This window comes from Rhineura floridana, chromosome 3 (assembly GCF_030035675.1).
Source record: "Rhineura floridana isolate rRhiFlo1 chromosome 3, rRhiFlo1.hap2, whole genome shotgun sequence".
NCBI lineage: Eukaryota > Metazoa > Chordata > Lepidosauria > Squamata > Rhineuridae > Rhineura > Rhineura floridana.
This window is the reverse complement of record NC_084482.1, coordinates 120,248,938-120,273,898: the sequence shown is the minus strand read 5'-3', so window position 1 is coordinate 120,273,898 and position 24,961 is coordinate 120,248,938. Positions and strand designations below refer to the sequence as shown.

At 41.6% G+C, this 24,961-nt stretch overlaps 1 protein-coding gene across 1 annotated transcript; it reads left to right on the top strand.

The window, feature by feature from the left end:
• Positions 1-617: 617 nt before the first annotated feature.
• On the top strand, positions 618-5,778 carry LOC133382278 (serine protease inhibitor Kazal-type 6-like). Its single transcript, XM_061621959.1, has 4 exons — positions 618-726; positions 1,671-1,696; positions 3,492-3,610; positions 5,568-5,778. The coding sequence occupies exons 1-4, from the start codon at positions 669-671 to the stop codon at positions 5,614-5,616; spliced, it is 252 nt and encodes an 83-aa protein (XP_061477943.1). The 5' UTR covers positions 618-668; the 3' UTR covers positions 5,617-5,778.
• The last annotated feature ends 19,183 nt before the right edge of the window (positions 5,779-24,961 follow it).

Genomic DNA, 24,961 nt, shown 5'->3' with positions numbered 1-24,961 from the left:
TTTTGTTCCTTCATAGAATTGAAAAAAGCAAAACTGACATTCCTAGTCTAAATAGGTCCCAAAGGAGTGTTGGCAGTAGCACGTGTAACCTGTGTGATGCCAGAAACAGTAATGAAGTACTGCTCTTTTATACGGTATTCTCCTAAGACTTTTTTACTGGACACATTTAGAGTCGGCTTCCAAAATAGAAAGCTGTATTAGATCCATTACGTTCTCCCAATGTGAATCCATCTCTATTAAGAAACAGCTTGTAACTCTTTACACCTGTGGGAACTCAGTCAGAATCTATGTGCTATATAACAATTGCTGTTTGCCCTACTGGATGACTGGTTGGGATGTTCAAAGTTGTGAGAACATTGTGATTAAGAAGGAAATAGAAAGCAGCAATGACAGATAAATTACAAGCTCCAAGGGTGTCTCACGTAATTATTGTAGTCTAGATCTGATGTGGATAAAACAGCATTCCTGAAGGATGGGAGAGCCCCATGAACATCTGCTGTCTTCTCGCCCAATGATCGTTCCTAAAAGGAGGCAGAGATTATTTTTTCACCAGGCGGGGCCTGCTGTGCTGTGTGTATAAATAAATGGAGTTGGATGGGTCAGAGCTGTCCTGGGTTTTAACACTGAGAACCTGTCTGCTTGACTTGAACCAAACTTATAGGTTCAGAATGAAAACTGCAAGTGTCTTTGGGCTTCTGAGCCTGGTTCTCTTCTACCTCTTCTCAGGTAGGTAAATTTAGCAGCAGATGTTTAAACAGCCTCAGGCTCCAAAAGGCTTTGCCTTCAAAGAGAGAGAGAGATGCAAAAGGCTAGGCAGATCACCCACTACTGTCTCCAGAATATTTGTCTGTTTCTGCTTGTTGTCTGTAAAATGGACTGTGCCTCTGTCCTTGTTGACAGCACCTGTAGGGATATTAAAAGATAAGATCCTGCACAAAGGCATTACAATGTCCCCTGACCATGGGAACTGTGAGGGGAAGAGGGAACTCGTAACAGCTCTCAGCACACTTAACAAACTACAGTTCCCAGGATTCACTGGAGGAAACCATGACTGTTAAAATGGTATAATACTGTTTTAAATGTATGATGTGGATATGGCCTGTAAGCCATGTCAGCTTCAGCTATCCAGAGTCTAAAGTCCATTCCTGGCATCACTTCTGTATGCATGGTTTCCTGTTATGGTCAGACAGATTTACATCCATGCATCCTTGAGAATAAGGTAAGATTTCTGCAGACCTGTACAATTTATTATCTATCAGTCTAAATACTTTTTACTTGTTATGTATGACAGCCTGTATAAAGAATTTTATTGATAGTTCTTTTATATGGCTGTTTTAATTTTTTTTTAATTTACGTTTATGCTGCCTTGGGCTCCTTTGGGAAGAAGAGCAGGATAAAAACATAATAAATAAACAAATTCAGAAAGATTGCTAAGCTAGTGCAAAGGTGCTTCCCCGCCCCTGCATCCCAGACTGGATTATCATTGTATATTGATGATTTGTACCTAACAAGGCCAGTCTGTCTGTTTAGTTAACTTTAGGGAAATCTTCAAGCATAGATTTGTTTCATATATACACATACAGTATATACCTTTTTTTGTTTCTATTACTCCTTTGGTGCTTCGCTCTACAAAATGTTAGTAACCCTTGCTGTTTCTCTTTCTGTTGCAGATGTTGCCAGCCAACATGAGGGACAGGTCAGTGCAGCTATTTTTATTTACTCCTGGGATGTTGTTTGCATATGGCCCTGGTTGGTAACTAGTTTTTCTAGAAGGCCACTTTGAGGAGAGGAGAGGAGAGGAGATCCTAACTCACCCCTGAAAGGGATTGTTATCCAGTTCTCCATGGTGATGGTTCTCTGTCCTCTCCCTTTCTGTTGGCAACTGGGACATGGGCAGATAGCATAGGACTCCTCCAAGTTCTGTGATCAAGGTGAGCAGTTCTAAGATGAGTTTCCGAACAGCAAGGTGTGTTAATTTAATCAAAGGAAACATTTTTCTGTGCTGAGCATCCTCAGAAATGTTCCTTGTATGGAGATACGATAAAATCAATTTGACACAATTTATCAGTTGATTATTACGTGTTAAAAAGGAGACTTGATTGATGATAGCCACTAGTTTAGATTGCTATTTATGTTTCTGGACCAGGGTAGCCTTACTACTGTCATCCATGGGCTGGTAACCTCCAGGTTGGATTACTGCAATGCGCGCTATGTGGGGCCACCTGTGCGGTTGGCCCAACTAGTGGCAAATGCAGTGGCTCAGCTACTCATGGGGGCAAAATATTGCCACCAAGTTATGCCACTGCTGAAACAATTGTGCTGGCTGCTAATTAGCTATCAGGTTAAGCGCAGATACTGGTGTACAAAGCTCTATACAGCTTGGAACAAGGATACCGAACAGATCATCCTACTCTTTATATACCCAACCAATCACTGTGCTGTGCAGGAGGTGGCCTCCTGCAAACACCATCTCTTCAGGAGGTATGTTCTGTAAGATGTCGAAATCAGGCCTTTAGTGTGGCAGTACTTACCCTCAGGAACTCCCTCCCGGACAGGCACTTTTCTTTTGGATGCCTGTTGAACACCATTCTTTTCCAACAATCCTTTTAAGCAGAGACTTTTTTAATCCCAGTCTGTATCTGTATAGGACTTGAAATTGCTTTAATATATGTTTTTTGTTGCTGATGTTTTTTATTGTCAGGTGCTTCCAGATGTTTCATAGGAAGCAATTCATAAAGCAAATAAATAATAAAAAGACAAAATGGAGGGGGAAAGTTGGCAATGTGGATCCTCCAGGTTCAGAGGCAGTGTGCCAAGAGCAAAAGCAGGAGAGGGACATTGTCTTCATGCCCTGTTTCTGGGCTTCCCAGAGGCAGCTGGCTAGCCACTGCAGAAAACAAGGTGCTGGACTAGATGGGCCTTTGGTCTAATCCAGTAGGCTTTGTTATTGATTATTTATTCATTTTTTATCCCAGCCTTCCTCCTGAAGGAGCCCAATTTTGACTAATGCCCCAATAGTCTTCCTATACATAATCTTCAGTTTTCACTAAAGTAATACTCCCAGGTCTCTGCTATACTACATCAAGTCTCTCCATTGGATCCCCACAAAAAAGTTCACTACCAAGGCTTGGGGAAACCTCTAGAAAGCTGTGTGTTGCAGATGGCAGAAATCATCCTTCCACTTATCCATGGAGCTCTTTAGATCCAAGCCTAGATGGCAGGGAGAAGAGTTCTGACATAGGATTCCCCCTAACATGCTAGTTTTCTATGTGAGTGGATTCTTTTTTCTAGAGGAGTATTCAGTCATGTGAGTCTCCGCCTGCAGTCTGAAGTGGTTTAGCTCAAGGAAAACTAAGTCTAGTTGCAAGAGTGTGCAGAATGACCTGCATTTCTATTGTGAATGCAGAATGGAGGAAATAACAGGGCTATTCTATTTTGTAGTAGAACTATAAGGAAAACTATTGCTTAAAAGATGTTTCATATTCCTTTAGCCCATTGACTGTAGTGAGTACGACAACGATGAAGCATACTGCACCAGAGAGTCTAACCCTCACTGCGGCACAGATGGCCAGACTTATGGAAACAAGTGTGCATTTTGCAAGGCAGTTTTGTAAGTATTAGTATATTGACACTAATTCTGTATGTGCAAGTAGTGAAGCTATAATTGTTATGTTGCTTTCATAGCCAGTTCCACATTTGAGGGCCTGCCTGCAGTGGCGTCACTAGCGGGGTGTGGGGAGTGCGGACCGCACCCGGGTGACACCATGAGGGAGGTGACACCCAGAGCTGCCCTGTCGCGGGGCAGGGTGCCCGCGCCGTTGCCCGGCAAAGGAGCCAAGAAGCGCTCCGGGTCAGCGTCGGAGCAGCCAACTCCTCCTTGGAGGCAGGCATGCGGGCGGGCGAGACCGGAAGCAGCGTCGGTGGGGCAAGGGAGGCACGCTGACATGGGTGGCTGGCCTTGTGCACGTGTGCGTGCACACTCAGCAGAACATTTGGGAGCTCGCCAAGGAGTTACCGCACCGGGTGACACCAACCCTAGTGACGCCACTGCCTGCCTGGAAAAGTGCCAACTGACTGCTGTGCTCTTTCCAACAAAAGTGTGCCCTGGAAGTACCACAGTCTGTGGAGGGTAAATGTGATCTGTCTGCCATTTTAATTACCCACAATGTTCCATTGTTCTGGGGCACTGTGAGAAATTTTAAATGGTGGGTGGTGTGAGGCCAATCTCCACTGCTACGAATGCAGACCAAGTGGGGGCAGACAGATGTCAGCACCAGTGGGCGCTGCCAGGGCACTGGGACCTGACAGCTACCCAAGAAAGACGGATGCTGACACCAGGCCTGCTTGTGTACTTTCTGAAGCAGGGGTATCCAACACAGTGCCCTCCAAATGTTGTTGGACTCCAACACTCATCAGCCCATGCCAACATGGCCAGGAGTCATGGAGGATGGAAGCTGGCTACCCCTGTACTGAAGAAAAACACTTGTATTCAGGACTTGCATGCACTCTGCTCTGATGGCAATTCAACCGGGAAACTCTGGTTTAAGTCTCTGCCCATACAAACCCAGCTTAATCCAAACTTGCTAGGAATGGGTTCCTTGTTGAAGTCAGGAAGAAATTCACCTCTGAGGAATGTTGGAACAGGGTTCACATTTTTGCATTCAGTGAGTCAATGTATTTGTGATCTTCTATATTAAAGCCAAATCAGAGAGATTCCTGTTGGGTTTTTTAAAAAACAAACAAACCATGCACAACCTGGTCACACAATATTGTTTATATGAGATTCCTGCTGTATGATTTTAAGACTTACAGGGATGTGTAACTATCCAAACAAGGCAAGGGAGTTTTCCCAGCATCATGCATAAGAGGGAGTTGTCTTGGTTCCTTCCAAGCTGTTGATGACAACTTTTCTGATTTTTGGCTGAATCAAGAGACAGTCAGTATATGATGTGACCCGTGTTTCTGGCCCTTGAATACATAGCCAAGATGATGTGACATGGGAGCTGAAGAGGTTTTTCAGTCATTATAGGGTGGGGCTTAGTGCTCTGCAGAGTTCTTCATCCTTCACCATTAGCACTGGCAGACAAGAAATAAATGATAAAAAATAATTGCATGCAAATAATGCACATTTCTATTGTTAGTATTATTATTATTATTAATTACATTTGTATACTGCCCCATAGCCAAAGTATGATTTATGCAAGTAATAGAGTTTCACTTTTGGGCACAAAATGTGAATTGTTTTGATGTAGAGAAAATATATATAGGAAGGGTGCACCATTCAGATTGCGTGCTGTTTCATTGGCATCCCTAAAAACGTTGCTGCCCTTGACAGTTACTTGAATCCCTTGTAGTGCTGAGCCTGTGACTGCCCTTACTGGCAGTCAAGAGACTCTCCTACTATGAAACGGACTGGTCTGTTCTTGGCCACTGCTGTTCTTACCATTAAACGTATATGGGCCTTACATAAGTAGACTGGTGGGTCATAATTTAGCATATAGAATCATGTTTCTGTGTCTCAAACACTGATTGTTTTAATTTGCGTATGTAATCTCCTGTTTTTCTAGGAAAAGTGATGGGAACCTTGGTCTCCAACACATGGGGGAATGCCCTTGAAGACTTAGCGTGCAGTTACAGCTGAATGCTACATTGCTCTGTTCTACTCTGTTCCCAATGAATGCTTGGAGATGCCCAGTGTAGAGGTGTGAGCTCTCAGTGCTGTTGTTCTCCTTCCCTTGGGCTCCTGGTGATGCTATTGTCTCCAGCATACATCTGCAATAAAGCAATAATCAGCATAATGTTTTAACTCTTCTCTATGAATTGTGCAGCAAGTGAAATTACATTTCACTTAATTATTCACTAGGTGGCTCCATTGACTGCAGATTCTGCACCCTTTCCTGCCTCCTCCCCGTTAATAAACTGTCCATCGTAAAGGAGCAATGACTCTCCTTCCACACAAAATGTTTCAGAAAATATTGTTATGGGGCAAATATTCAGCCTACTGATAAAATTAAGGATGGTAGCTTTAAAAAAAAAAAAACCCTCTTAGGAGTGATTCAATCTGGGTGGAAAATATTTTCTTTACTCTGAAAATTCAGGACAGGAGCATAGGATTAATTGGCTGTGGGGCTTGCTGTCTAAGGCCATGACTAAGATGGGTGAGAAATTCAATTCAGTTTAAATTTCAAGCCAAATCTATCAAAATCGTACTTTCTAAAACAATATGAGAACCAAAACACAGCCATCCTTCAAAAGTTGCACGTATTTGAATTTTGCCATGCAGTTTGCCAACCAATTAATCTTTACAAAAAAATATGTTAGGGGAAAGTGTGCATAAAAATGAATGTATGCATGAAAATAACATACAAAAATGCATTATATGACAAGAAATTGCTTGCAAAAATGTTTACATTAGTCAAAACTGGCTATAAATGTGTATTATGAAAATTATTTATTTATTTATTGCTTGCACTTGTATACCGCCCCATAGCCAAAGCTCTCTGGGCGGTTTACAGCAATCAAAAACATTAAAACAAATATACAATTTAAAACACATATTTTAAAAACAATTTAAAACACAATTTTAAAATTTAAACCAATATAAAAACAATTTAAAACACATGCTAAAATGCCTGGGAGAAGAGGAAAGTCTTGACCTGGCACCGAAAAGATAACAGTGTTGGCGCCAGGCACACCTCGTCAGGAAGATCATTCCATAATTTGGGGGCCACCACTGAGAAGGCCCTCTCCCTTGTTGCCACCCTCCGAGCTTCCCTTGGAGTAGGCACCCGGAGGAGGGCCTTTGATCTTGAACGTAGCGTACGGGTGGGTTCATATCGTTTTCAGTGCAATTTGCACTGAAATGCTGGAGAATCTTCATGAGGGTTTTTTTAAAATCACAAATTACTGCAGAAATGTAGAGAACTGAATTTAAATGGGGACATGAGAAACAAAGAACTGAAACAGACAAATCTTTCCATCCCTGGCCTTGACTCCTGCCCATAACTCAGTGCCTGTGTTGTCTCTCACACCCTTTTTCTAGTACACAGCCAGAATGATGATAGCAGCAGCAACATACTTAGGAGGACCCAAAAGAACCCAGACAAACAGCATGTTGTTGGGGCCATGGAGCACCTTAATATCCAAGCCTGCCTTTTGAGCAGATCTGAAGATCTAAATCTGGTGCTCAAATTAGTTTGAAGCTGCTTTTCCAGTTTTAATGTTCACTATATATCTACTCACAGAAACAACACTCTGGATTCAACGTGAACTCAGAGCCAAAACAAACCATTTCTAAATAGGCCTTCTCTAGCACAAAAGTTACTTTTCAGATTTTCAGCATCAACAGGAAATTCCAAAGTCCTCGATTTTGCAATCTAGCCCTGTAGGTGTGTTTCCCAATTTGTGGTTTTAAAGCCTCTTTCGTGACCCATTGAGCAAAGAATTTGCCTATTAATCCTGCAGGCAAGAAGACTCAGCACAATCCTAGTATTCAGATCTGAAAAGTCTTTCTCAGCAAATTTCAGAGATAGATTTATTATCTATTTGTTTAAAAGATTTACAGCTCCCCTTTCCACAATTGCTCTAGGTGGGTCAGTTAAAATTATATGAACAAATCAATACAATAAAATCAGACTAGATTAAATAAAGGCTTGGTTTTGAATACTGATGTCAGTTGAGCAATAACTATGAACACAGTGGTCCATTTATAAATGAAAGCTGAGTCCCTCAGGAGTGTATATACACTCAGCATGTTTTTGCATAAATACATTGGTATCCAAGATTCCCATGTTGTGCATCACGGTAATGGGTATGCATGTTTCTAGACTTCCCATGCCTAGCCCTAACTTTAAAAAACAGACAAGGGGGTAGATTGGATGGCTTCCCTTGATTCCAACCAATTGCATAGAAAGGCAGTGAGCCAGCCCCTGTCCTTCCAGATTATCTGCCCTACTCTAGATGTCCCTTCTTGCCTATGTGAGTGCCTAAGTCTGTGCATGTAAAATCCAATGTGCATAGGCCAAAACCAAAAGTTTGGTTCTCCAGAGGGAAAAATCCTTTAACTGACCATGGGATATTTGACATATTTGCTTCAGACCCTGGCGTCATTGTGGCTAGCTCAATTAAGATGTCAACCCAGTGTGCAGCAGCTGTGAAAAGGGCAAATTTCATGCTAGGGATCACTAGCAAAGAATCTGAAAATAAAACTGCAGTTATCATAAAGCCATTATATAAAACTGTGGTGTCATTGCATTTGGGATACTGTATTCACCTCAAAAAAGAGTTGGGAAAAGTTCAGAAAAGGCCAACCAAAATGATCAAGGGGATGAAGCAAATCCCCCATGAGGAAAGGTTGCAGCATTTGGGGCTTTTTAGAGAAAAGTCAAGTAAGAGGTGACTTGATAGCAGTGTATAACATTATGGATGGCATGGAGAATGTGGACAGGAAAAAGTTTTTCTTCCTCTCTAATAATGCTAAAACTTGAAACTGAATGTTGGAAGATTTAGGACAGACAAAAGAAAGTACTTTCTCACATAGGACATAGAAAAACTATGAAATTTGCTCCCACAGGAGGCGGTGATAGCCACCAACTTTAAAATGGCTTTAAAAGAGGATTAGGCAAATCCATGGAGGATACGGCTACCAATGGCCACGGTTGGAGGCTGTATGCTTCTGAATACCAGTTGCTGGAAACCACAGGAGGGGACAATGCTGTGGCACTAAGGTCCTGCTTATGGTCTACACACATCCTTGTGGGAATGGAAGGATATCAGGGGCAGAACAGAGGCAGAACTGGGCAGGGAAGCATGCACGCTCTTGCACCCTTCCAAACGTGATGATTTAGACCAGGGGAGAAGCATCATCCAGTCCTGTCCATAACTTGAATGCAAAGAGAGTAAAGCCATTTAAACATGATTAAGGTTCTCAATGGGAAAAATGAAGGTTGTGTCATGTTAGTTGTTGGTTGACCACACTGATAACTATGCACAGTTTGGGGAAGGAGAGATATAAATCTAACACACTTGTTAAGGAGAATTTTTACTGCATGGTTCTCGGCAGTTCAGGTCCCACCACTATTAACTACATCAAGGTAGAAAAAAAGTAACAGATTGCTTGAGGCTCAGCAGTTGCTTTTTTCTGTAACTTTCCATTGCACCACTCTTTCAGACGGGCGCCTTTTTTATAGCTTTCCCTTTCTAGCTTCAGTCAATGCTGGCGATATTACTGGGATTGCAATAGCTTTTAGAAGACATCCTGGTGCCATCTATTTGAAGACATGTACTCTGCCTGCATTATCTCCTCCTTCTTGTTCTTTTGGTAAAGGAAGGAAATGAAAAGGATCCAGAAAGTAGCAACATTTGAGGAATGTTAATTTTTTGTCCAATATTGGGGCCACACAATGGGATGATAAAAATGAATAGCTGGATGCATAATTTAACCCCAAATCTGAACACATTTTTAACAGTGTGTACTCTACAAAATGTGACTGTTGGGTTAACAATCAGTTCAGCTTTAAATCGGCTACCAGTCCATTGCTACATGTCATTCTTCCTGGGGCAGAATATGCATGGGGGTGGGGGCAGGTAAAATTAACATGTGGCTATAGTGGGAAGGAAATAAAGAGTCAGATAGCAGCAGCTGGGATTAAAACACACCAAAATGTTACAGAAGGAATACAGAATAACAAAACAGCTCCTAGGACCACTGTGGAGGAGGAGGTATAATCTTGCCTTTTATGGCATCCAGAGAGACTGGCATATGGCACCCCCACCAACACAACTCTGCTGATTCGGGGGGCATGCCAGTCTCATAAGAACATAAGAAGAGCCTGCTGGATCAGGCCAGTGGCCCATCTAGTCCAGCATCCTGTTCTCACAGTGGCCAACCAGGTGCCTGGGGGAAGCCCGCAAGCAGGACCCAAGTGCAAGAACACTCTCCCCTCCTGAGGCTTCCGGCAACTGGTTTTCAGAAGCATGCTGCCTTTGACTAGGGTGGCAGAGCACAGCCATCATGGCTAGTAGCCATTGATAGCCCTGTCCTCCATGAATTTGTCTAATCTTCTTTTAAAGAGGTAGGTAGGTGTAAGATCTCCATTTCAGCCCCCTGCAACTGTGTTGGTTACACCATACCTTGATTACCACAAATAGCCATCTCATTCATGGGCTACTCAATTTAGCAAGTTTATCTTGCAATTCCCCATCTCAACATTTCTGGGTCTATCTTCCCATACAGCTGGGCTAGCATTTTTCCATGTCCATGGCAGCCTTTCTGCAGAAGGTTGTGGCAAAAGAACAAAGAGCCAAATCAATGGATTATATTGCAGTTAAAGCCTTCCCAAAAGGAAGAGCACCCCAAAGAAGTTGAGAAACAAGCTAGCATAACAGTTGGCCAGGACTAATATAACATTCCTTTTTGGGCCTCATAAAAAGCAACCAGGCAGAATCCAGACTAATCTCTCCCCCATGAAATGCCTGTCCTGTAGGGATGGAAAGATTTGTCACCTTCAGTTCTCTCAGTTTTCCAATCTGAAATTCAGTTCTCAATATTTCTGCAGCAAAAAAAAAAAAGCTTATGAAAATTCTTCAGCATTTTAGTGCAAATTTCTCCTAACAAACACAGTTTAGTATGTAGTACATTGGTCAAATGTACCCATTTTTGCAAGCAGTTTTCTCCTAATATAATGCATTTTTGCATTTTATTTTCACTAATATGTTCATTTTTTAGGCACATTTCTTCCTAATGTATGCATTTTTAAAAGTATGGTTGGAGAACTGCATTGCAAAATTCAGATAGGGGGAAGATGGGATATAATGTAATACATACATATATACATATAGCTATCAAGTGATCATCATCTGTTTGATGCTTCTCTGTTGCTATATAACAGGTATACCACTTTTTTTATTGGATATATACCTGCTTCACTGTCAGACACATGTCACCTGCAAACTGCAATTCATTTCTTGCATTTAAAATGGTCAAGACCGAAAATTCAGCCCTAATTTTCACAACTAGACAAACACCCTACTGGCCCCATTTTCTAAATGATCTGCCTGTAATTCAAGAATACCTGCTACTTACAGTATGTATGATGTGAATTGGGCTCTGGATCCACTGTTAATTCAAACACTCTACAGTTCCAGTTGTGCAAGTGCTGTTATTACAACAGTAGGAGATACTAACACTGCAATCCACTGACCTGAGTTTAAATCCCATTGCACTCAATGGGGCTCTGTGCTTAGTAGACGCGTATAGGGTTGCACTATAAAACAATTCGAAGAACGAGCAGCACAAAAACAACTTTGGGAGTGATGGAATCTACAATGAAGCCTTTTCTCGAGGGGATGAGTCAGGGAAGGTGCTGGTTTGCTTGAGACAGGAAATGCTGTCAGGTTTAATAGTAGGGTAATGAATTAGCTTTGGGTAGCCTCTTGTTGATCTGCAGATGGCTCTAATAAAATTGTCCCACAGAAGGAACAAACCATTAAAGCAGAAGGTGCACAGTTCAATCTAGTTTTATGAATGAATTCCAGTTCCAAAGCACTTTTCAAAACATTATTAACTGTGTTCTGTAGAATGTAGCTAGGGGATGGAAAATAAGGCTGCGGTCCTAAACACACTTACGAGGGAGTATGGACCACTGAACACAATGGGAGTGACTTTTGAGTTAACATACATAGACTGGGCTGCAAATGTTCAGGAAAAAAAGGGTATGGCAGAGCTCATCTAGGAATAACACAGGTATGATGCCTTATGTTTGAGAACACTTACACATCCTAGTGCTTCCCCTCCTCCTCCAAGATCCAAGATCCCTGACAGGGGGGCTTTTGTCATGCAGTATTCAGCCTTGTAATTCCCCACCTGCATTCTCAGCTGATTCAAGAAAGCTGTGCCCTCTGGTTTTCATGAACCCTAAAACAACTTTTGTTGTTGTTGTTTACTTTTCACACATGTTCAAGACATTGCATGTTTTTTAAAACAGAAATGTGCAACTTGTATTCTAGCAAGGCGTACTATGCATGCTCTTTAGCTAATAGATTAGAATGAGGAGCACAAGCTGATTCATACAGACAGATGAAACCATCTTGCCTTGGCTCACTTGTTTGAGTCACCAGGAAGTATCTGTTGTGTGGGCATTTCCTTTGTTGCACTTTCTCCCTGTAATAATTTCACAGCCAATCAGAATTCAAATTTTTATTAGAGCTAAACCCTGCCTGGACCTACCTACCAACTGTAAACAACAGAAAGGAAAGGACTAAGGGCCATGTTAAACTATCCCTAAAATAGATAGTTAGGGAACATCCCCACATGCCCAAATGCCAGTGTGAATTATATCATGATGATATAACACTCCCTACTTGTGGCACTGAATGGTCTTGCTTGTGAAGGCTGATCTGATGGGGAAGAACTGGGGAGTATTGACCCTGCCTTTCGAGAAAGGGTTCAGAATGTGACTTTTTACTCCTTTTGTTGTATGACTTTAAGAACTTCTGTATATTGCCATCCTACTTATAGGAGTTCCCTGCTTTTGCAGAACAGGCCAGCTGATACAGTCACCCCAAGCTGGAGCTGTGATTTCTTCTTTTTGTGCTCCCTCCAAGGGAGATGTGGAGGGTGGCAACATGAGATAGGGCTTTCTCAGTGGTGGCTTCCTGGCTGGAATTCTCTCCCCAGAGACATGCACCTAGCTAGGATCATCACTATTTACCTTTAGGCACAAGGTAAAGACATTCCTATTCACTCAGGCATTTTGCTCTTAGTTGGCTTTCATCTTTTAGCTGGGTAGGGAAGGATGTGTCCTTTTTATTTATTGCAGGATGAGCACTTTTAGTTAATAATGTTCTTTTCTCTTCTAATGTATTTAAAATTTGGTATTATATGCTTTTTTAAAAAAAAGTAAGTCGCTTTGAGACAAAATGTTTGTAATAAACAACAAATAAATAATAGAATCATCATCATCATCATTTTGCAAGCCATCCATAAGCCATTTCATTAAGGGGCTGTGTCATGATGTCCAAATGTACCTTCTGCATATGGGCAACAAGCCAGATGCCTTGTTTTCCCTGAGCATGGTGCTCCCACAAGCAGGACAAAAGAAAAAATGAAAGCATCTCCAAACATGGTTGAAGTACTCAGAAACACCTATGGTAAGCTCAGTGTATCTGACAGGTGATTGCAAAATAATGATGTGCAAGCTGATATGGAGCAAACCAATACACTATATCTATCACCTTCCTTGTAACATTTACATGAAAAGTTGGACATTATGTTGGTCCAAGGAGGAGGATGGGGGAATCACATGTGAAATCAAGTGTCAACGTTAGACCACTGTCCTCATCTTCACAAGCGGACACAGCATCAACATTTACAAGTAAATGCTCAGCTTGCTGTGCAGCAGGCTTCATAGGTAGGTTATTAAATCACTACTTTTCATTTATGGATAGAGCACAGAGGGGTCTATGATGCACACAGCTGAGTGTGATTGCATCTGTATAGCTTTCAGTTTTTAATCAGTGTGTGTGTTTATGATTCCTGCAGTCAAATGCTGTTTTGACAGACCGCAGCCTACATTGCTGCAAACACTGTTGGGTTGCTGTTTCTTTCAGATCTCCCTGCTGCATGGCATGGGAAATGGCCAACTTGTCTCAATTATAAGTTTCAGATGTTCGCAATTCTCTGAACAAAGGAGCACATAATTGCTCCACTTGTTCTTACAAATTGGTTTGTGGCAGAAACACCTAAAAGGGTTAGAACTTTTGGCGTTCTGTTGTTTGCTACTAATGGGGGGGGAGGAGAGAGAAGATGTCATCCCTGGGAGTGTGGAGGGAATGGGAATTCTTGAGTATATATAAATGCAGGGGTGCTGTTGCTGAAGAGCACTGGGAAACCAGACACTAAAAAAGCATCAACACCAATTTAAACTATCAGTATCATGAAGGCTGCAGCTATGCCAATCCTCATTCTGGGACTCCGGTATAAATTTTACTTCTCAATGGAGATGTCAACCCAGTGTGCAGCAGCTGAAAAAAGCCAAAGATTATATTTAGATTTCTAGGTATACTAATAATACTTAGATTTCATAACCTGCCCACCATAAGATGGTGTAAAGTCCCAGGCTATGGTCTGAAGGCACATGAGGCCAGCACTTTGCTGAAGCTAAGCAGGGTTATGTCTGGTCAGTGTCTGGATGGGAGACCATCTGGGAACCATATGTAAGCTGCCTTGGGTTTCTATCATGATAAGAAAGGTGGGGTATAAATCTAATAAATAATAAGAAGATCCCAGGGTAGGTTGCAAGAAGGAATGGGTGGGAATTTTGCTTCAGTTCTTATTTCAAGCCCAATCTATCAAATTCACAATTTCCAAAACAATATCAGAGCCAAAACACAACCACCCTTTGAAATTTGCACTTATTCGAATTTTGCAATGTTTACAAAAAATGCATATGTTAGGGGAAAGTGTGCATAAAAATGAATATATGAGTGAAAATAACATGCAAAAATGCATTACATGAAAATAAATGGCTTGCAAAAACGTGTACATTAGTCAAAACTGCCTACAAAAATGTGTTTATTAGGAGAAATTCACACTAAAATACTGTAGAATTTCATGAGGATTTTTTTTTAATTCCAAATTGCAGCAGAGAACTGAATTTAAGACTACAAAGATGAGAAACTGAGAGAACCAAAACTGACAGATCTTTAAATCCCTAGTTACAACAATGTAAATAATACACTATTAAAATCAATAAAAACAATTTACAAACAGAAGAATTGGATGAGTCCTAAAAATCTCTCTCACTTATGTGTCAGACACCAGGGTCAAAATCCATGTTGGGGGCCTTAGGAAGGGAAAATAAAACTGGCAATATCATAGTACTATGATACAAATCTGTGATGAGACTACCCTTGAAATCCTGGGTACAGTTTTGGTTGCCTCACCTGAAAAACGATATTGTAGAGCTGGATAAAGTTCAGGAAATGGCAACCAAAATAATCAAGGGATTGGAGTGGCTCCCCTATGCGGAAAGGCTACAGTATTGGAGCTTTTTATTTCAGAGAAAAGGCAAGTAAGAAGGGATATCACAGACTTGTATAGAATTATAGATGGTGAGAAAAATCACTAGGGAGCAGATTTTATCCAATGAAGTTAAATGTTGGAAAATTCAGGAAGGAAGTATTTCACACACATATGGTTAAACTATGGAATTTGCTTCTAAACGATGTAGTGATGGTTACCAACTTGGATAGCTTTAAAAGAGGATTAGACAAATTCAATGAGAATAAAGTTATCAGTGGTTACTAGCCATAGTATCTATGCCCTACTTCCAATGTGTGCCTCTGAATACCAGTTGCCTGGGAGCACAAGGGGAGGAGGATGTTGTAGCCCTCAGGTCCTGCTTGCAGGCTTCCCATAGGCATCTGGTCGGACACTGTGAGAACAGGATGTTGGACTAGATGGGCCTTTGGCCTGATCTAGCAGGGCTCTTATGTTCTTAACTAGGGAGTAAATCCAGTGAAGCAGTCCAATGGTAGAGCCTTTGCTAGGGGGAAGGCCATACCTCAGTGGTAGAGAACATGCTTTGCATGCAAAAAGTCCCAGGTTCAATCCTAAAATGCTAGAGAGCCACAGCCAAGCAACACAGACTATACTGAACTAGATGGACCAGTGGTCTGACATATAGTTCCTATGTCCTGAAGGACAGCGCAATACACACACTTCTTGACTCTGACATACCCATCCCTCTGAATGTCATGTATCTTGAAAGGAATGTTTAATGTGATTCTGGATATTTATTTATTTATTAAATTTCTATACCGCCCCATAGTCGAAGCTCTTTGGGCGGTTTACAACATAAAAATCAATATACAATATATAATATACAATTCATATTTGGTACAATTAAAAGGAAAAATACATCACATGTTAAATAAACATAAGTAAACAATAAATCTCAACAATGTACATAACATAATAACAAAATAAATAAAACAAAACAAACATAACAATTATAACAATATCTAAAAATATTCTCCAATGTCCCATTGTGCTTCTCCCCACCTAACCACATCTTCTATAACCAATAGCACTATAAACATTTCTTCCATTGTCTTTTCTCCAAGACAACCCCAAGACGAAAGTATCACCAAAAAGGTACTGAGGGTGAGAACAAAGCCTAGGGCTTCCTTTTTGTACAATAGGTACCTGTTTCTTATGCCTAATTATTGCATATAAGCAATGTGAACACACTAAAATCTCTCATTACAAGTGATGTGCATTTGCATCTTCAGTTTTCATACTTTATCACACACCGAATTTATAGAGAGCTTTTCCTAAGTACTCAGAGGGCTTCAGATGTATTGTCTCAGTAACCCTTTAAAAATCCCAGTGAGATAGGTCAGTCATATCATCTCCATTTTGCAGATAAGGAGCTGAGTATGAGAGCTTGTGGCTACCCTATCCAGTGCAGTTATGATGACCGAGGTGAAATTTGAAACAGGAAATCCACAGGTCACAGTCCTAGCATCAGTGGTCAAACTAAACATTAAAAAAAGACTGATGTCCAGTGGCAAAGTGCTGCCACTCCACTCCCTCTAGTGGGTACTGCCAGGTGGTAGTGGCCAACAGAGTGTGTGACCACAGAGGCCTTTATAGAGCAGCAGAGATATGAACAGAAAGACACCATCTCTTTGCAGTGGCCTTCAAAGATCTCTGCACAGGCACCTCACACAATGGTATGTTTATGTTCACAGCCCATCCAGGCTTGCCAGATTGTCCAGATTGAGGTTATTACCACACACATAAACAATAATGCTGGGAAAAACAGAAGGGAGTAGGCAAAGAGGAAGACCAAACAAGAGATGGATTGATTCCATGAAGGAAGCCACAGAACTGAACTTACAAGATCTGAACAGGGTGGTTCACCACAGATGCTGTTGGAGGCTGCTGATTCATAGGGTCGCCATAAGTAGTAGTCAACTTGAAGGGACATAACAGCAACAAAAACAACCATGTAAAAACTGATATTGCACAAGTTCTGTGTACACTGACTTTTAGCACAGTGCTCTGAATGTCTTTTCAAGTATTTGCCACAGTGTACTAAGAGTGAAAACATCTAGAGTTTTGCACATTCATATTGTTATCATGCAAATCAGCTGTTCATATATCTTTTTTGATTTGCAAGTGTATTCCCAAGCAAAATGCAGCTCAGTTCATTATTTTTGCTCTGTCACTATAAAAAATATGAGAAACTTTTACACATTTAGCTTTAAATAAGTTAAAAACACACATTATGATTATATCTGCTGCTTCTTTTCTTTCTCTTGCAGATGCTCATCATTCCTATGAGCCACAGGTCAGTCTCTGCTGGTTTAACTATAATTTCCTGTGGATATCTAGACAGCAATAGCATTTCTGAGCAAGATTTATTGTGTAAAAAAATTAAAAGTCAATCATTACAGCACCATGAAAAACTGAGATCCTGAAATGAACATAGCACAGATTCATTTTACATGTTCCAGACATTTGAAGATCCCATGCCTGAACTCACATGCACCTGACCTCATGGAACAAACAGGAGAAGAGGGCTCTTTAAGTATTCTGGTCCCAAGTCCTGCAGCTCACAGTTTCTTTGTGAATTTCCAAAATCTTTGGTATGAAATTATGAATTGACAAAACAGTCAGTACATTCTAGCGTAATGTGTTGTGTGCATTCACAAACCTACTTCAGCAGATCAAGTTTTCTCTAACCAGTAAAACAATGTTTGATTTAGATCGTGCGTAATTTTCCCTGAGCTAAGAAGGGAAAGACAGCAATTCAGTCAGGGTTTTATTTAACAATACAAAAGTGCCATGATTGTAAAAAGAGATCATTTTCCTTTTCCAGGCTGATTGCAGTGCTTACATAAAGCTTTCTGACAGAACCAAACCTACAAGATGCACCCTGGAGTACTTCCCAGTATGTGGTTCCAATGGTCAAACGTACATCAACAAATGTCTCTTTTGCAGAGCAGCCATGTAAGTAGAAAAGTATCACTTCTGAATAACTGAAGCAGAGATAAGCTACCTTTTCTGAAGGGCATACATCTCCTAAAAGACACATCCGTTTTGGGTTGCTGTGTCCTCTCTTGCCAGAGAAATAAATGTACAGAATGCAATAACACATGTCAAGACAGTAATTCTCTCTGCCTATGTCAGCTAGCCTTTCCTCGTATCCTCCAAGACAGTGGGCAATCAACTCAACACAAAGCAGGCTGATGTGTGGAATTCTGAGGATCAGCAAGAGCACCAAATCAATATTTTTCTCTAAAGCTGTCTAGTTAAGGCACTAGAGTTAGCGTGTCATAGTGGTTAAGAGGCTGAACTCCAAATCAGGTTTTCTGGCTTGAATGTTGTCTCTGCCATGAACTCACTAGATGCCAGTAGTCAAGCCACTCTCTCTTAGCCTCAGTTCCCCCCTCTGCAACACTGGGCATAACAATACTGATTTATGTTGTGGCCCCCACCCTCTGGAACTCCCTCCCTTTCGATCTCAGACATGCTCCCTCCCTGTCCAGCTATCGCCGAGCCTTGAAAACCTGGCTGTTCAGGCAGGCCTACAAGATTGGGACAGATTAATTTATGTTACAATTGAATTAATGAATGGTTTTTTAGCTTAAAATTTGATTATGTTGATCTATATGTATTGTTTTTATTCTTGTTGTTCGTCACCTAGAGTGTCCCTAACCCGGACAGATAGGCGGCTGAAAAATAAAATTTTATTAATTTTATAATCTTAGGCTGTGGACACACTAGTTGCTTCAAAAGCAGTGAAAATGTTTTTTCTGGCTACATTTTGAAGTGACTCTGCCCTTGATTGGACACACCTCCCTTCCCTACTGCTGACTTCAGGCCTTTCAGGACTGCCCACAGCAAAGTGTTGTCTCTGTCTGAGCCTAGAGCAAAGCATTTCCTGGAGGGGCAACAGGTTGATCTCCCAAATCTGAAGCTGAATATTTTTTAAAAATGCACTCAAGCTGATCCAACCAGACTTTAGCGTAAAAAGGGGTAGAGTTTTATTAGCATTGTGTGCCTCTGTTTTCAGAAAAGAGAGGTGGAGTCACACTGAAGCTGGCACAAATGTGTCTCTACCCTTACAGTCCAGATGTTTTTGGACCACAGCTCAATCAGCCCCAGCCAATATGGCCAAGGATAAAGGATGGGAGCTGTAGTCCAGTATCAACTGGAGGGCCAGAGATTCCCCAGATTGTTGTACGGATTACAGCTAAGTAATGCATATGAAATATGTTGAACACTTGAAAGCACTATACAAATGATAAGTTTATAATTAAGAACATAAGAACATAAGAAGAGCCTGCTGGATCAGGCCAGTGGCCCATCTAGTCCAGCATCCTGTTCTCACAGTGGCCAACCAGGTGCCTGGGGGAAGCCCGCAAGCAGGACCCGAGTGCAAGAACACTCTCCCCTCCTGAGGCTTCCGGCAACTGGTTTTCAGAAGCATGCTGCCTCTGACTAGGGTGGCAGAGCACAGCCATCATGGCTAGTAGCCATTGATAGCCCTGTCCTCCATGAATTTGTCTAATCTTCTTTTAAAGCCGTCCAAGCTGGTGGCCATTACTGCATCTTGTGGGAGCAAATTCCATAGTTTAACTATGCGCTGAGTAAAGAAGTACTTCCTTTTGTCTGTCCTGAATCTTCCAACATTCAGCTTCTTTGAATGTCCACAAGTTCTAGTATTATGAGAGAGGGAGAAGAACTTTTCTCTATCCACTTTCTCAATGCCATGCATAATTTTATACACTTCTATCATGTCTCCTCTGACCCGCCTTTTCTCTAAACTAAAAAGCCCCAAATGCTGCAACCTTTCCTCATAAGGGAGTCGCTCCATCCCCTTGATCATTCTGGTTGCCCTCTTCTGAACCTTTTCCAACTCTATAATATCCTTTTTGAGATGAGGCGACCAGAACTGTACACAGTATTCCAAATGCGGCCGCACCATAGATTTATACAATGGCATTATGATATCGGCTGTTTTATTTTCAATACCTTTCCTAATTATCGCTAGCATGGAATTTGCCTTTTTCACAGCTGCCGCACACTGGGTCGACATTTTCATCGTGCTGTCCACTACAACCCCGAGGTCTCTCTCCTGGTCGGTCACCGCCAGTTCAGACCCCATGAGCGTATATGTGAAATTAAGATTTTTTGCTCCAATATGCATAATTTTACACTTGTTTATATTGAATTGCATTTGCCTTTTTTCTGCCCATTCACTCAGTTTGGAGAGGTCTTTTTGGAGCTCTTCGCAATCTCTTTTTGTTTTAACAACTCCTGATTAATTTAGTGTCATCAGCAAACTTGGCCACTTCACTGCTCACTCCTAATTCTAGGTCATTAATGAACAAGTTGAAAAGTACAGGTCCCAATACCGATCCTTGAGGGACTCCACTTTCTACAGCCCTCCATTGGGAGAACTGTCTGTTTATTCCTACTCTCTGCTTTCTGCTTCTTAACCAGTTTCTTATCCACAAGAGAACCTCTCCTCTTATTCCATGACTGCTAAGCTTCCTCAGAAGCCTTTGGTGAGGTACCTTGTCAAACGCTTTTTGACAATTATTTGTTTTGATTTCTTGGTTTGTCCCTAGAGCAAGTCAAGGAAAGATCCATTTTAAGCATTATGGAAAATGCTGAGTCATTTCCATGTATGATCTGTGGATGCATGTTTCATTCCTCTCTGGCAGCTCTGCCTTGTTCCTTTTGTCCCACCCTGTTGCTTTCTAATCCACTGAAGCCCTTGTTCTTTTCAAGGGTCTACTCATCTGCTGATTTAAAATAAAGACTTTTCACTCTTATGTGGAATGATTAATTTAAAAAAAAAATTGCAGTGGCACACTAAATCAGGACCTGTCTAGATATGTGCTAAGATTCCTCCCAAGTCAGATTTGGTATTGTAATTTCCATTAATTTGCTTATTCTCTATCATTGCAGATTGGATTTTTATGTAGTGATTTTCTGCAGATATTTTTAAAAATGGGTTTTTAAGAGAAGGATCTGCCCCTAAAACATTGATATTAACAATAATTTTATCCAAATTCCTCTCACAGAATGATAATTGCCATATTTGGCAATTATGACCAAACAGTTTTGAAATCAAGACAGCTGATCTCTCTCCTGACTCCTCTCCCCCTCCTCCCTCACAGTTATTCGCTTCTCTTGTGTCTTTTGTGGATGTCCCTGGATCTCTCTTTTAGGCTAAGAAACAAAAGCAATGATGTGTTGCTTTATAGCTTGTGACTAGATGTTTCTCCAAAAGCTTTACAGTAAAAAAGGCAGCAGCTGAGGAGGTGAGATGGTTTTGAGCCTCTGAGGGAAACAGAAGGCAATCAGGAGCCTCCAACAGAGGATGCATGTGAAGGGAGCATTGTTGTGTCATCATCCCCAAGTATAAGCCCCCACAATCTCTGCTACGTGCTGGCCACGTGGCCCACTGCTCCCACTGCCCCCCTTCCTGCTTGGAGAGAGCTGTGGGGAAGCGCGAGGCATCTTCAGCCCCGGCTAACTTCTTTCCTCAGGGCCCAAAGAAAGCTGCTCTCCTCTCGCCTCCAGCCAAACAGTTTTGAAGTCCATGTGAAACTAGCTTAAAGGGAAAACACATCCAATCTCTACAATCACAGATTTTGGTGTAAAAAGAGGCAGAGTTTGACCGACATTGTGCGTCCCCGGTTTCATTCAACAGAGATAGAGATGCATGGAAACAGGCATAACTGGTACTCAGCATAAATGGGTGGTTTCCACAGATGTATGCAAGATTTTCCTAGGGCAGTTTTTACTAGAGATAACCCTGAAAAACCTTCATAGCTGAAGTTTCCAGTATAAATCTTTCCACTAGGGAGCAAAATACCATGAAAAGTTTACAGTGAAACTGGCCTGCCTCTAGTGCTCCTTTGGTTTAGCCAATATTTCATTATTCTCACATCAAGTACATTTTAATAGGTGAAGTTGAACTAATATATGCTGGAAATCCTTTAAAAAGGCCTTTGCTTATGCTAACTTGAAATCATGGAAAAATTAAGTTTTACAAAGCACAGCCAGCAACCCTACAAGTCCTGCAGAGAAAGTTCTTGAGGGCAAGAGGGCAAAGGGCAAGTCCCCTTATCATTCTTCCAGTACCGGAACTTCCGCTTAGGTAACTGCTTCTGGCATTCATTGAGGATAATTCTGAGTGGAAGGTGATTTCCCTATCAGCCTATGAATCTGCCCACAAGCACAGTGCCAAGGGCTTTCCTCCTACAAAAATATTTTTAAAGAAAGCCACTCTCAAGGCTTGAAGTGGCAGTCTGGATAGCTCCCTCAACCATGAAGATCGCAGTAAGTGTCGCTCTGGTTCTTATGATGGCCCTTTCCGACCACATCTTGGGTAAGTGGTTGTCATCATATTTTTCCACGATGATACAAGTTTGCCACCTCTGAATAGCAAGGAGGGAATGAACAGGCAATGAGAGATGTAGAAAAAGGGTGGGCACGGCTAACTACAAACATCAGACTCCCAGAACAATTTGTACCACAGTCTTATTACTAGACCTGCATTGGGTACATCATATTCCTAGACTGTGGTCTGAAGGTATATAAAGCCAGCTGCCTGCTGAATCTAAGCAGGGTCAGGTCTGGTCAGTGCCTGGATGGGAGACTGCCTGGGAACCATATGTAAGATGCATTGGGTTTCATGAAAAGAAAGGTGGGGTATAAATGAAATTAATAAATATTGTGCATAAAAGACTTTCTAGGCATTGCCCTTTAATGTATTGTTACAGTAGAGGAGTTAAATTTTTATTGCCCCGATTGCTAAATATTTTCATTTGGGGAGAACAAGTCATCTATAGTATAATCAGCAACAAGTTAATTCTCCAGCCCCCAAACTAATCTATCTATCTATCTATCTATCTATCTATCTATCTATCTATCTGTCTGTCTGTCTGTCTGTCTGTCTATCTATCTATCTGTCTACCTGTCTGTCTGTCTGTCTGTCTGTCTGTCTGTCTGTCTATCTATCTATCTATCTATCTATCTATCTATCTATCTATCTATCTATCTATCTATCTATCTATCTATCTATCTATCTATATATCTGTCTGTCTGTCTGTCTGTCTGTCTGTCTGTCTGTCATCACACACACCATTATAAATCTGGTTCATAATCACTGGGGGAATCGTTGTTGTTTCGGGAAGAGCTGTAGCTCAGTGGCAGAACATATGCTCTGCAGGCAGAAGGTCCCGGGTTCAATCCACAGCATCTCCAGGTAGGACTGGAAAAGATCCCCTGTCTGAAACCCTGGAGAACTGCTGTCAGTCGGTATAGACAATACTGAGGAAGATGGACCAATCGTCTGACTTCATATAAGGCAGCTTCCTAAGTTACCCAACATTAACCAGCTCTAAAAATCCATTCTCTAAAACATGCATTGCTGGTGGATTAGGCAGCAAAGATGTAAAAGATATAATAAAGTCCCCCCTCATCTCAGTATCAATTAGCAAGACTTACTCCTGACCCATATCATAGAATAGAGTTGAAAGGGACATCAAAGGGCATCTAGTCCAACCCCCTGCTGATGCAGGAAGCCCACTACTATAGCACCACAGATAGGTGGCTGGCCAGTCTCTGCTTAAAAACCTCTAATGAAGGAGAGTCCAGCACCTTCCAAGGCAGTTGGTTCCATGGTTGAACAGCTAATACAATCAAGATATATTTAGAATCATAGAATCGTAGAGTTACAAGGGGCCTATAAGGCCATCGAGTCCAACCCCCTACTCAACACAGGAATCCAAATTAAAGCATACCCAACAGGTGGCTGTCCAGCTACCTCTTGAATGACTCCAGTGTTGGAGAGCCCACCACCTCCCCAGGTAATTGGTTCCATTGTCATACCACTCTAACAGTTAGGAAGTTTTCCTGCAGTTCAGTCAAACGTTTCATAAACTTTAGTCTAAATCTCCTTTTCTGTAGTTTGGACCCATTAGTTTGGATCGTACAGTAGCAAATTTGAAGACAAATATTCTCCATTTGGTACAGATACTTGACCTGAACTTAATGTGCATAGTTTACATCCTGCTAGAGACCTTTCTCTCATCATGTGTTGTGTGTCATCTTCTTATTTTAGGAGTCAGAGGGCAGAACAAAGAGCAGGTAAGTTCTTGTTTCCTCTGTAGGACTCTTGGCCCCACTTGTTATGTCTCCCTGCTGTTGCCTGTTCCTTCTGTCCTTGGTGAGTTGGAGACTGAACGTCTGCAGCAGGGAACCTTCTCTTCTCATGTGGGCTTCCTAGGTGTGTGATCAGACCAGTAGTGGCCAATGCAGTGAGACTGCATGCATGTAACCATCCTCACAGCAGCAATGCTATGGTTGGGAGGGTGCCTCTGCTGTGCCCCTGCCCCACTGGCTGGCCACTCCTGTAGCTCTGTACTCTAGCAGCGGGGAATGCCTGGAGTGGATTGAGAAGAACAGCCAGGAGGCTATTGCGGCTACTCCCTACGACACCCAACATCCACTGCCCAAGGCTGTCGCCTCATTCTGCCTTATGGTAGGGCCACACTCATACACCCAGGGAGAGATCCCTGTGATGAGCTCAAACTAGCAGATGAAGGCCCACCACCTCTTGGAGGGCATCACTGGCAAATTTCCTCTGTAATTTTAATCTTTATGGAGTTTCATGTCCCCTGAGTTCAATATTTACATTATGGTAAAGATAATGGAGGACAAGAGAGACTTTTCTGGCTCCCTCTATTCTGTGCTTTTCGACTGAAAATATAAATTGCATCCCACATAAGAACTGATATTTGTTTTGAAAATGTAATGGGAACAAAATATTCTAAAATGAAGAATAGTTTTAAAGAAATAATAACATGAAGGGTCACTTAGCTGTGTGATAACTAAGAGATCAACCATTTCATATCCCCTGAAATTCGG

Bases quoted from the DNA above. Each gene is read 5' to 3' on its own strand.
- LOC133382278 (XM_061621959.1), top strand. From the start codon at position 669: ATGAAAACTGCAAGTGTCTTTGGGCTTCTGAGCCTGGTTCTCTTCTAC. The intron at 1,697-3,491 runs GTCAGTGCAGCT...ATATTCCTTTAG, and splicing joins CCAGCCAACATGAGGGACAG to CCCATTGACTGTAGTGAGTA. The intron at 3,611-5,567 runs GTAAGTATTAGT...CTGTTTTTCTAG, and splicing joins GCATTTTGCAAGGCAGTTTT to GAAAAGTGATGGGAACCTTG.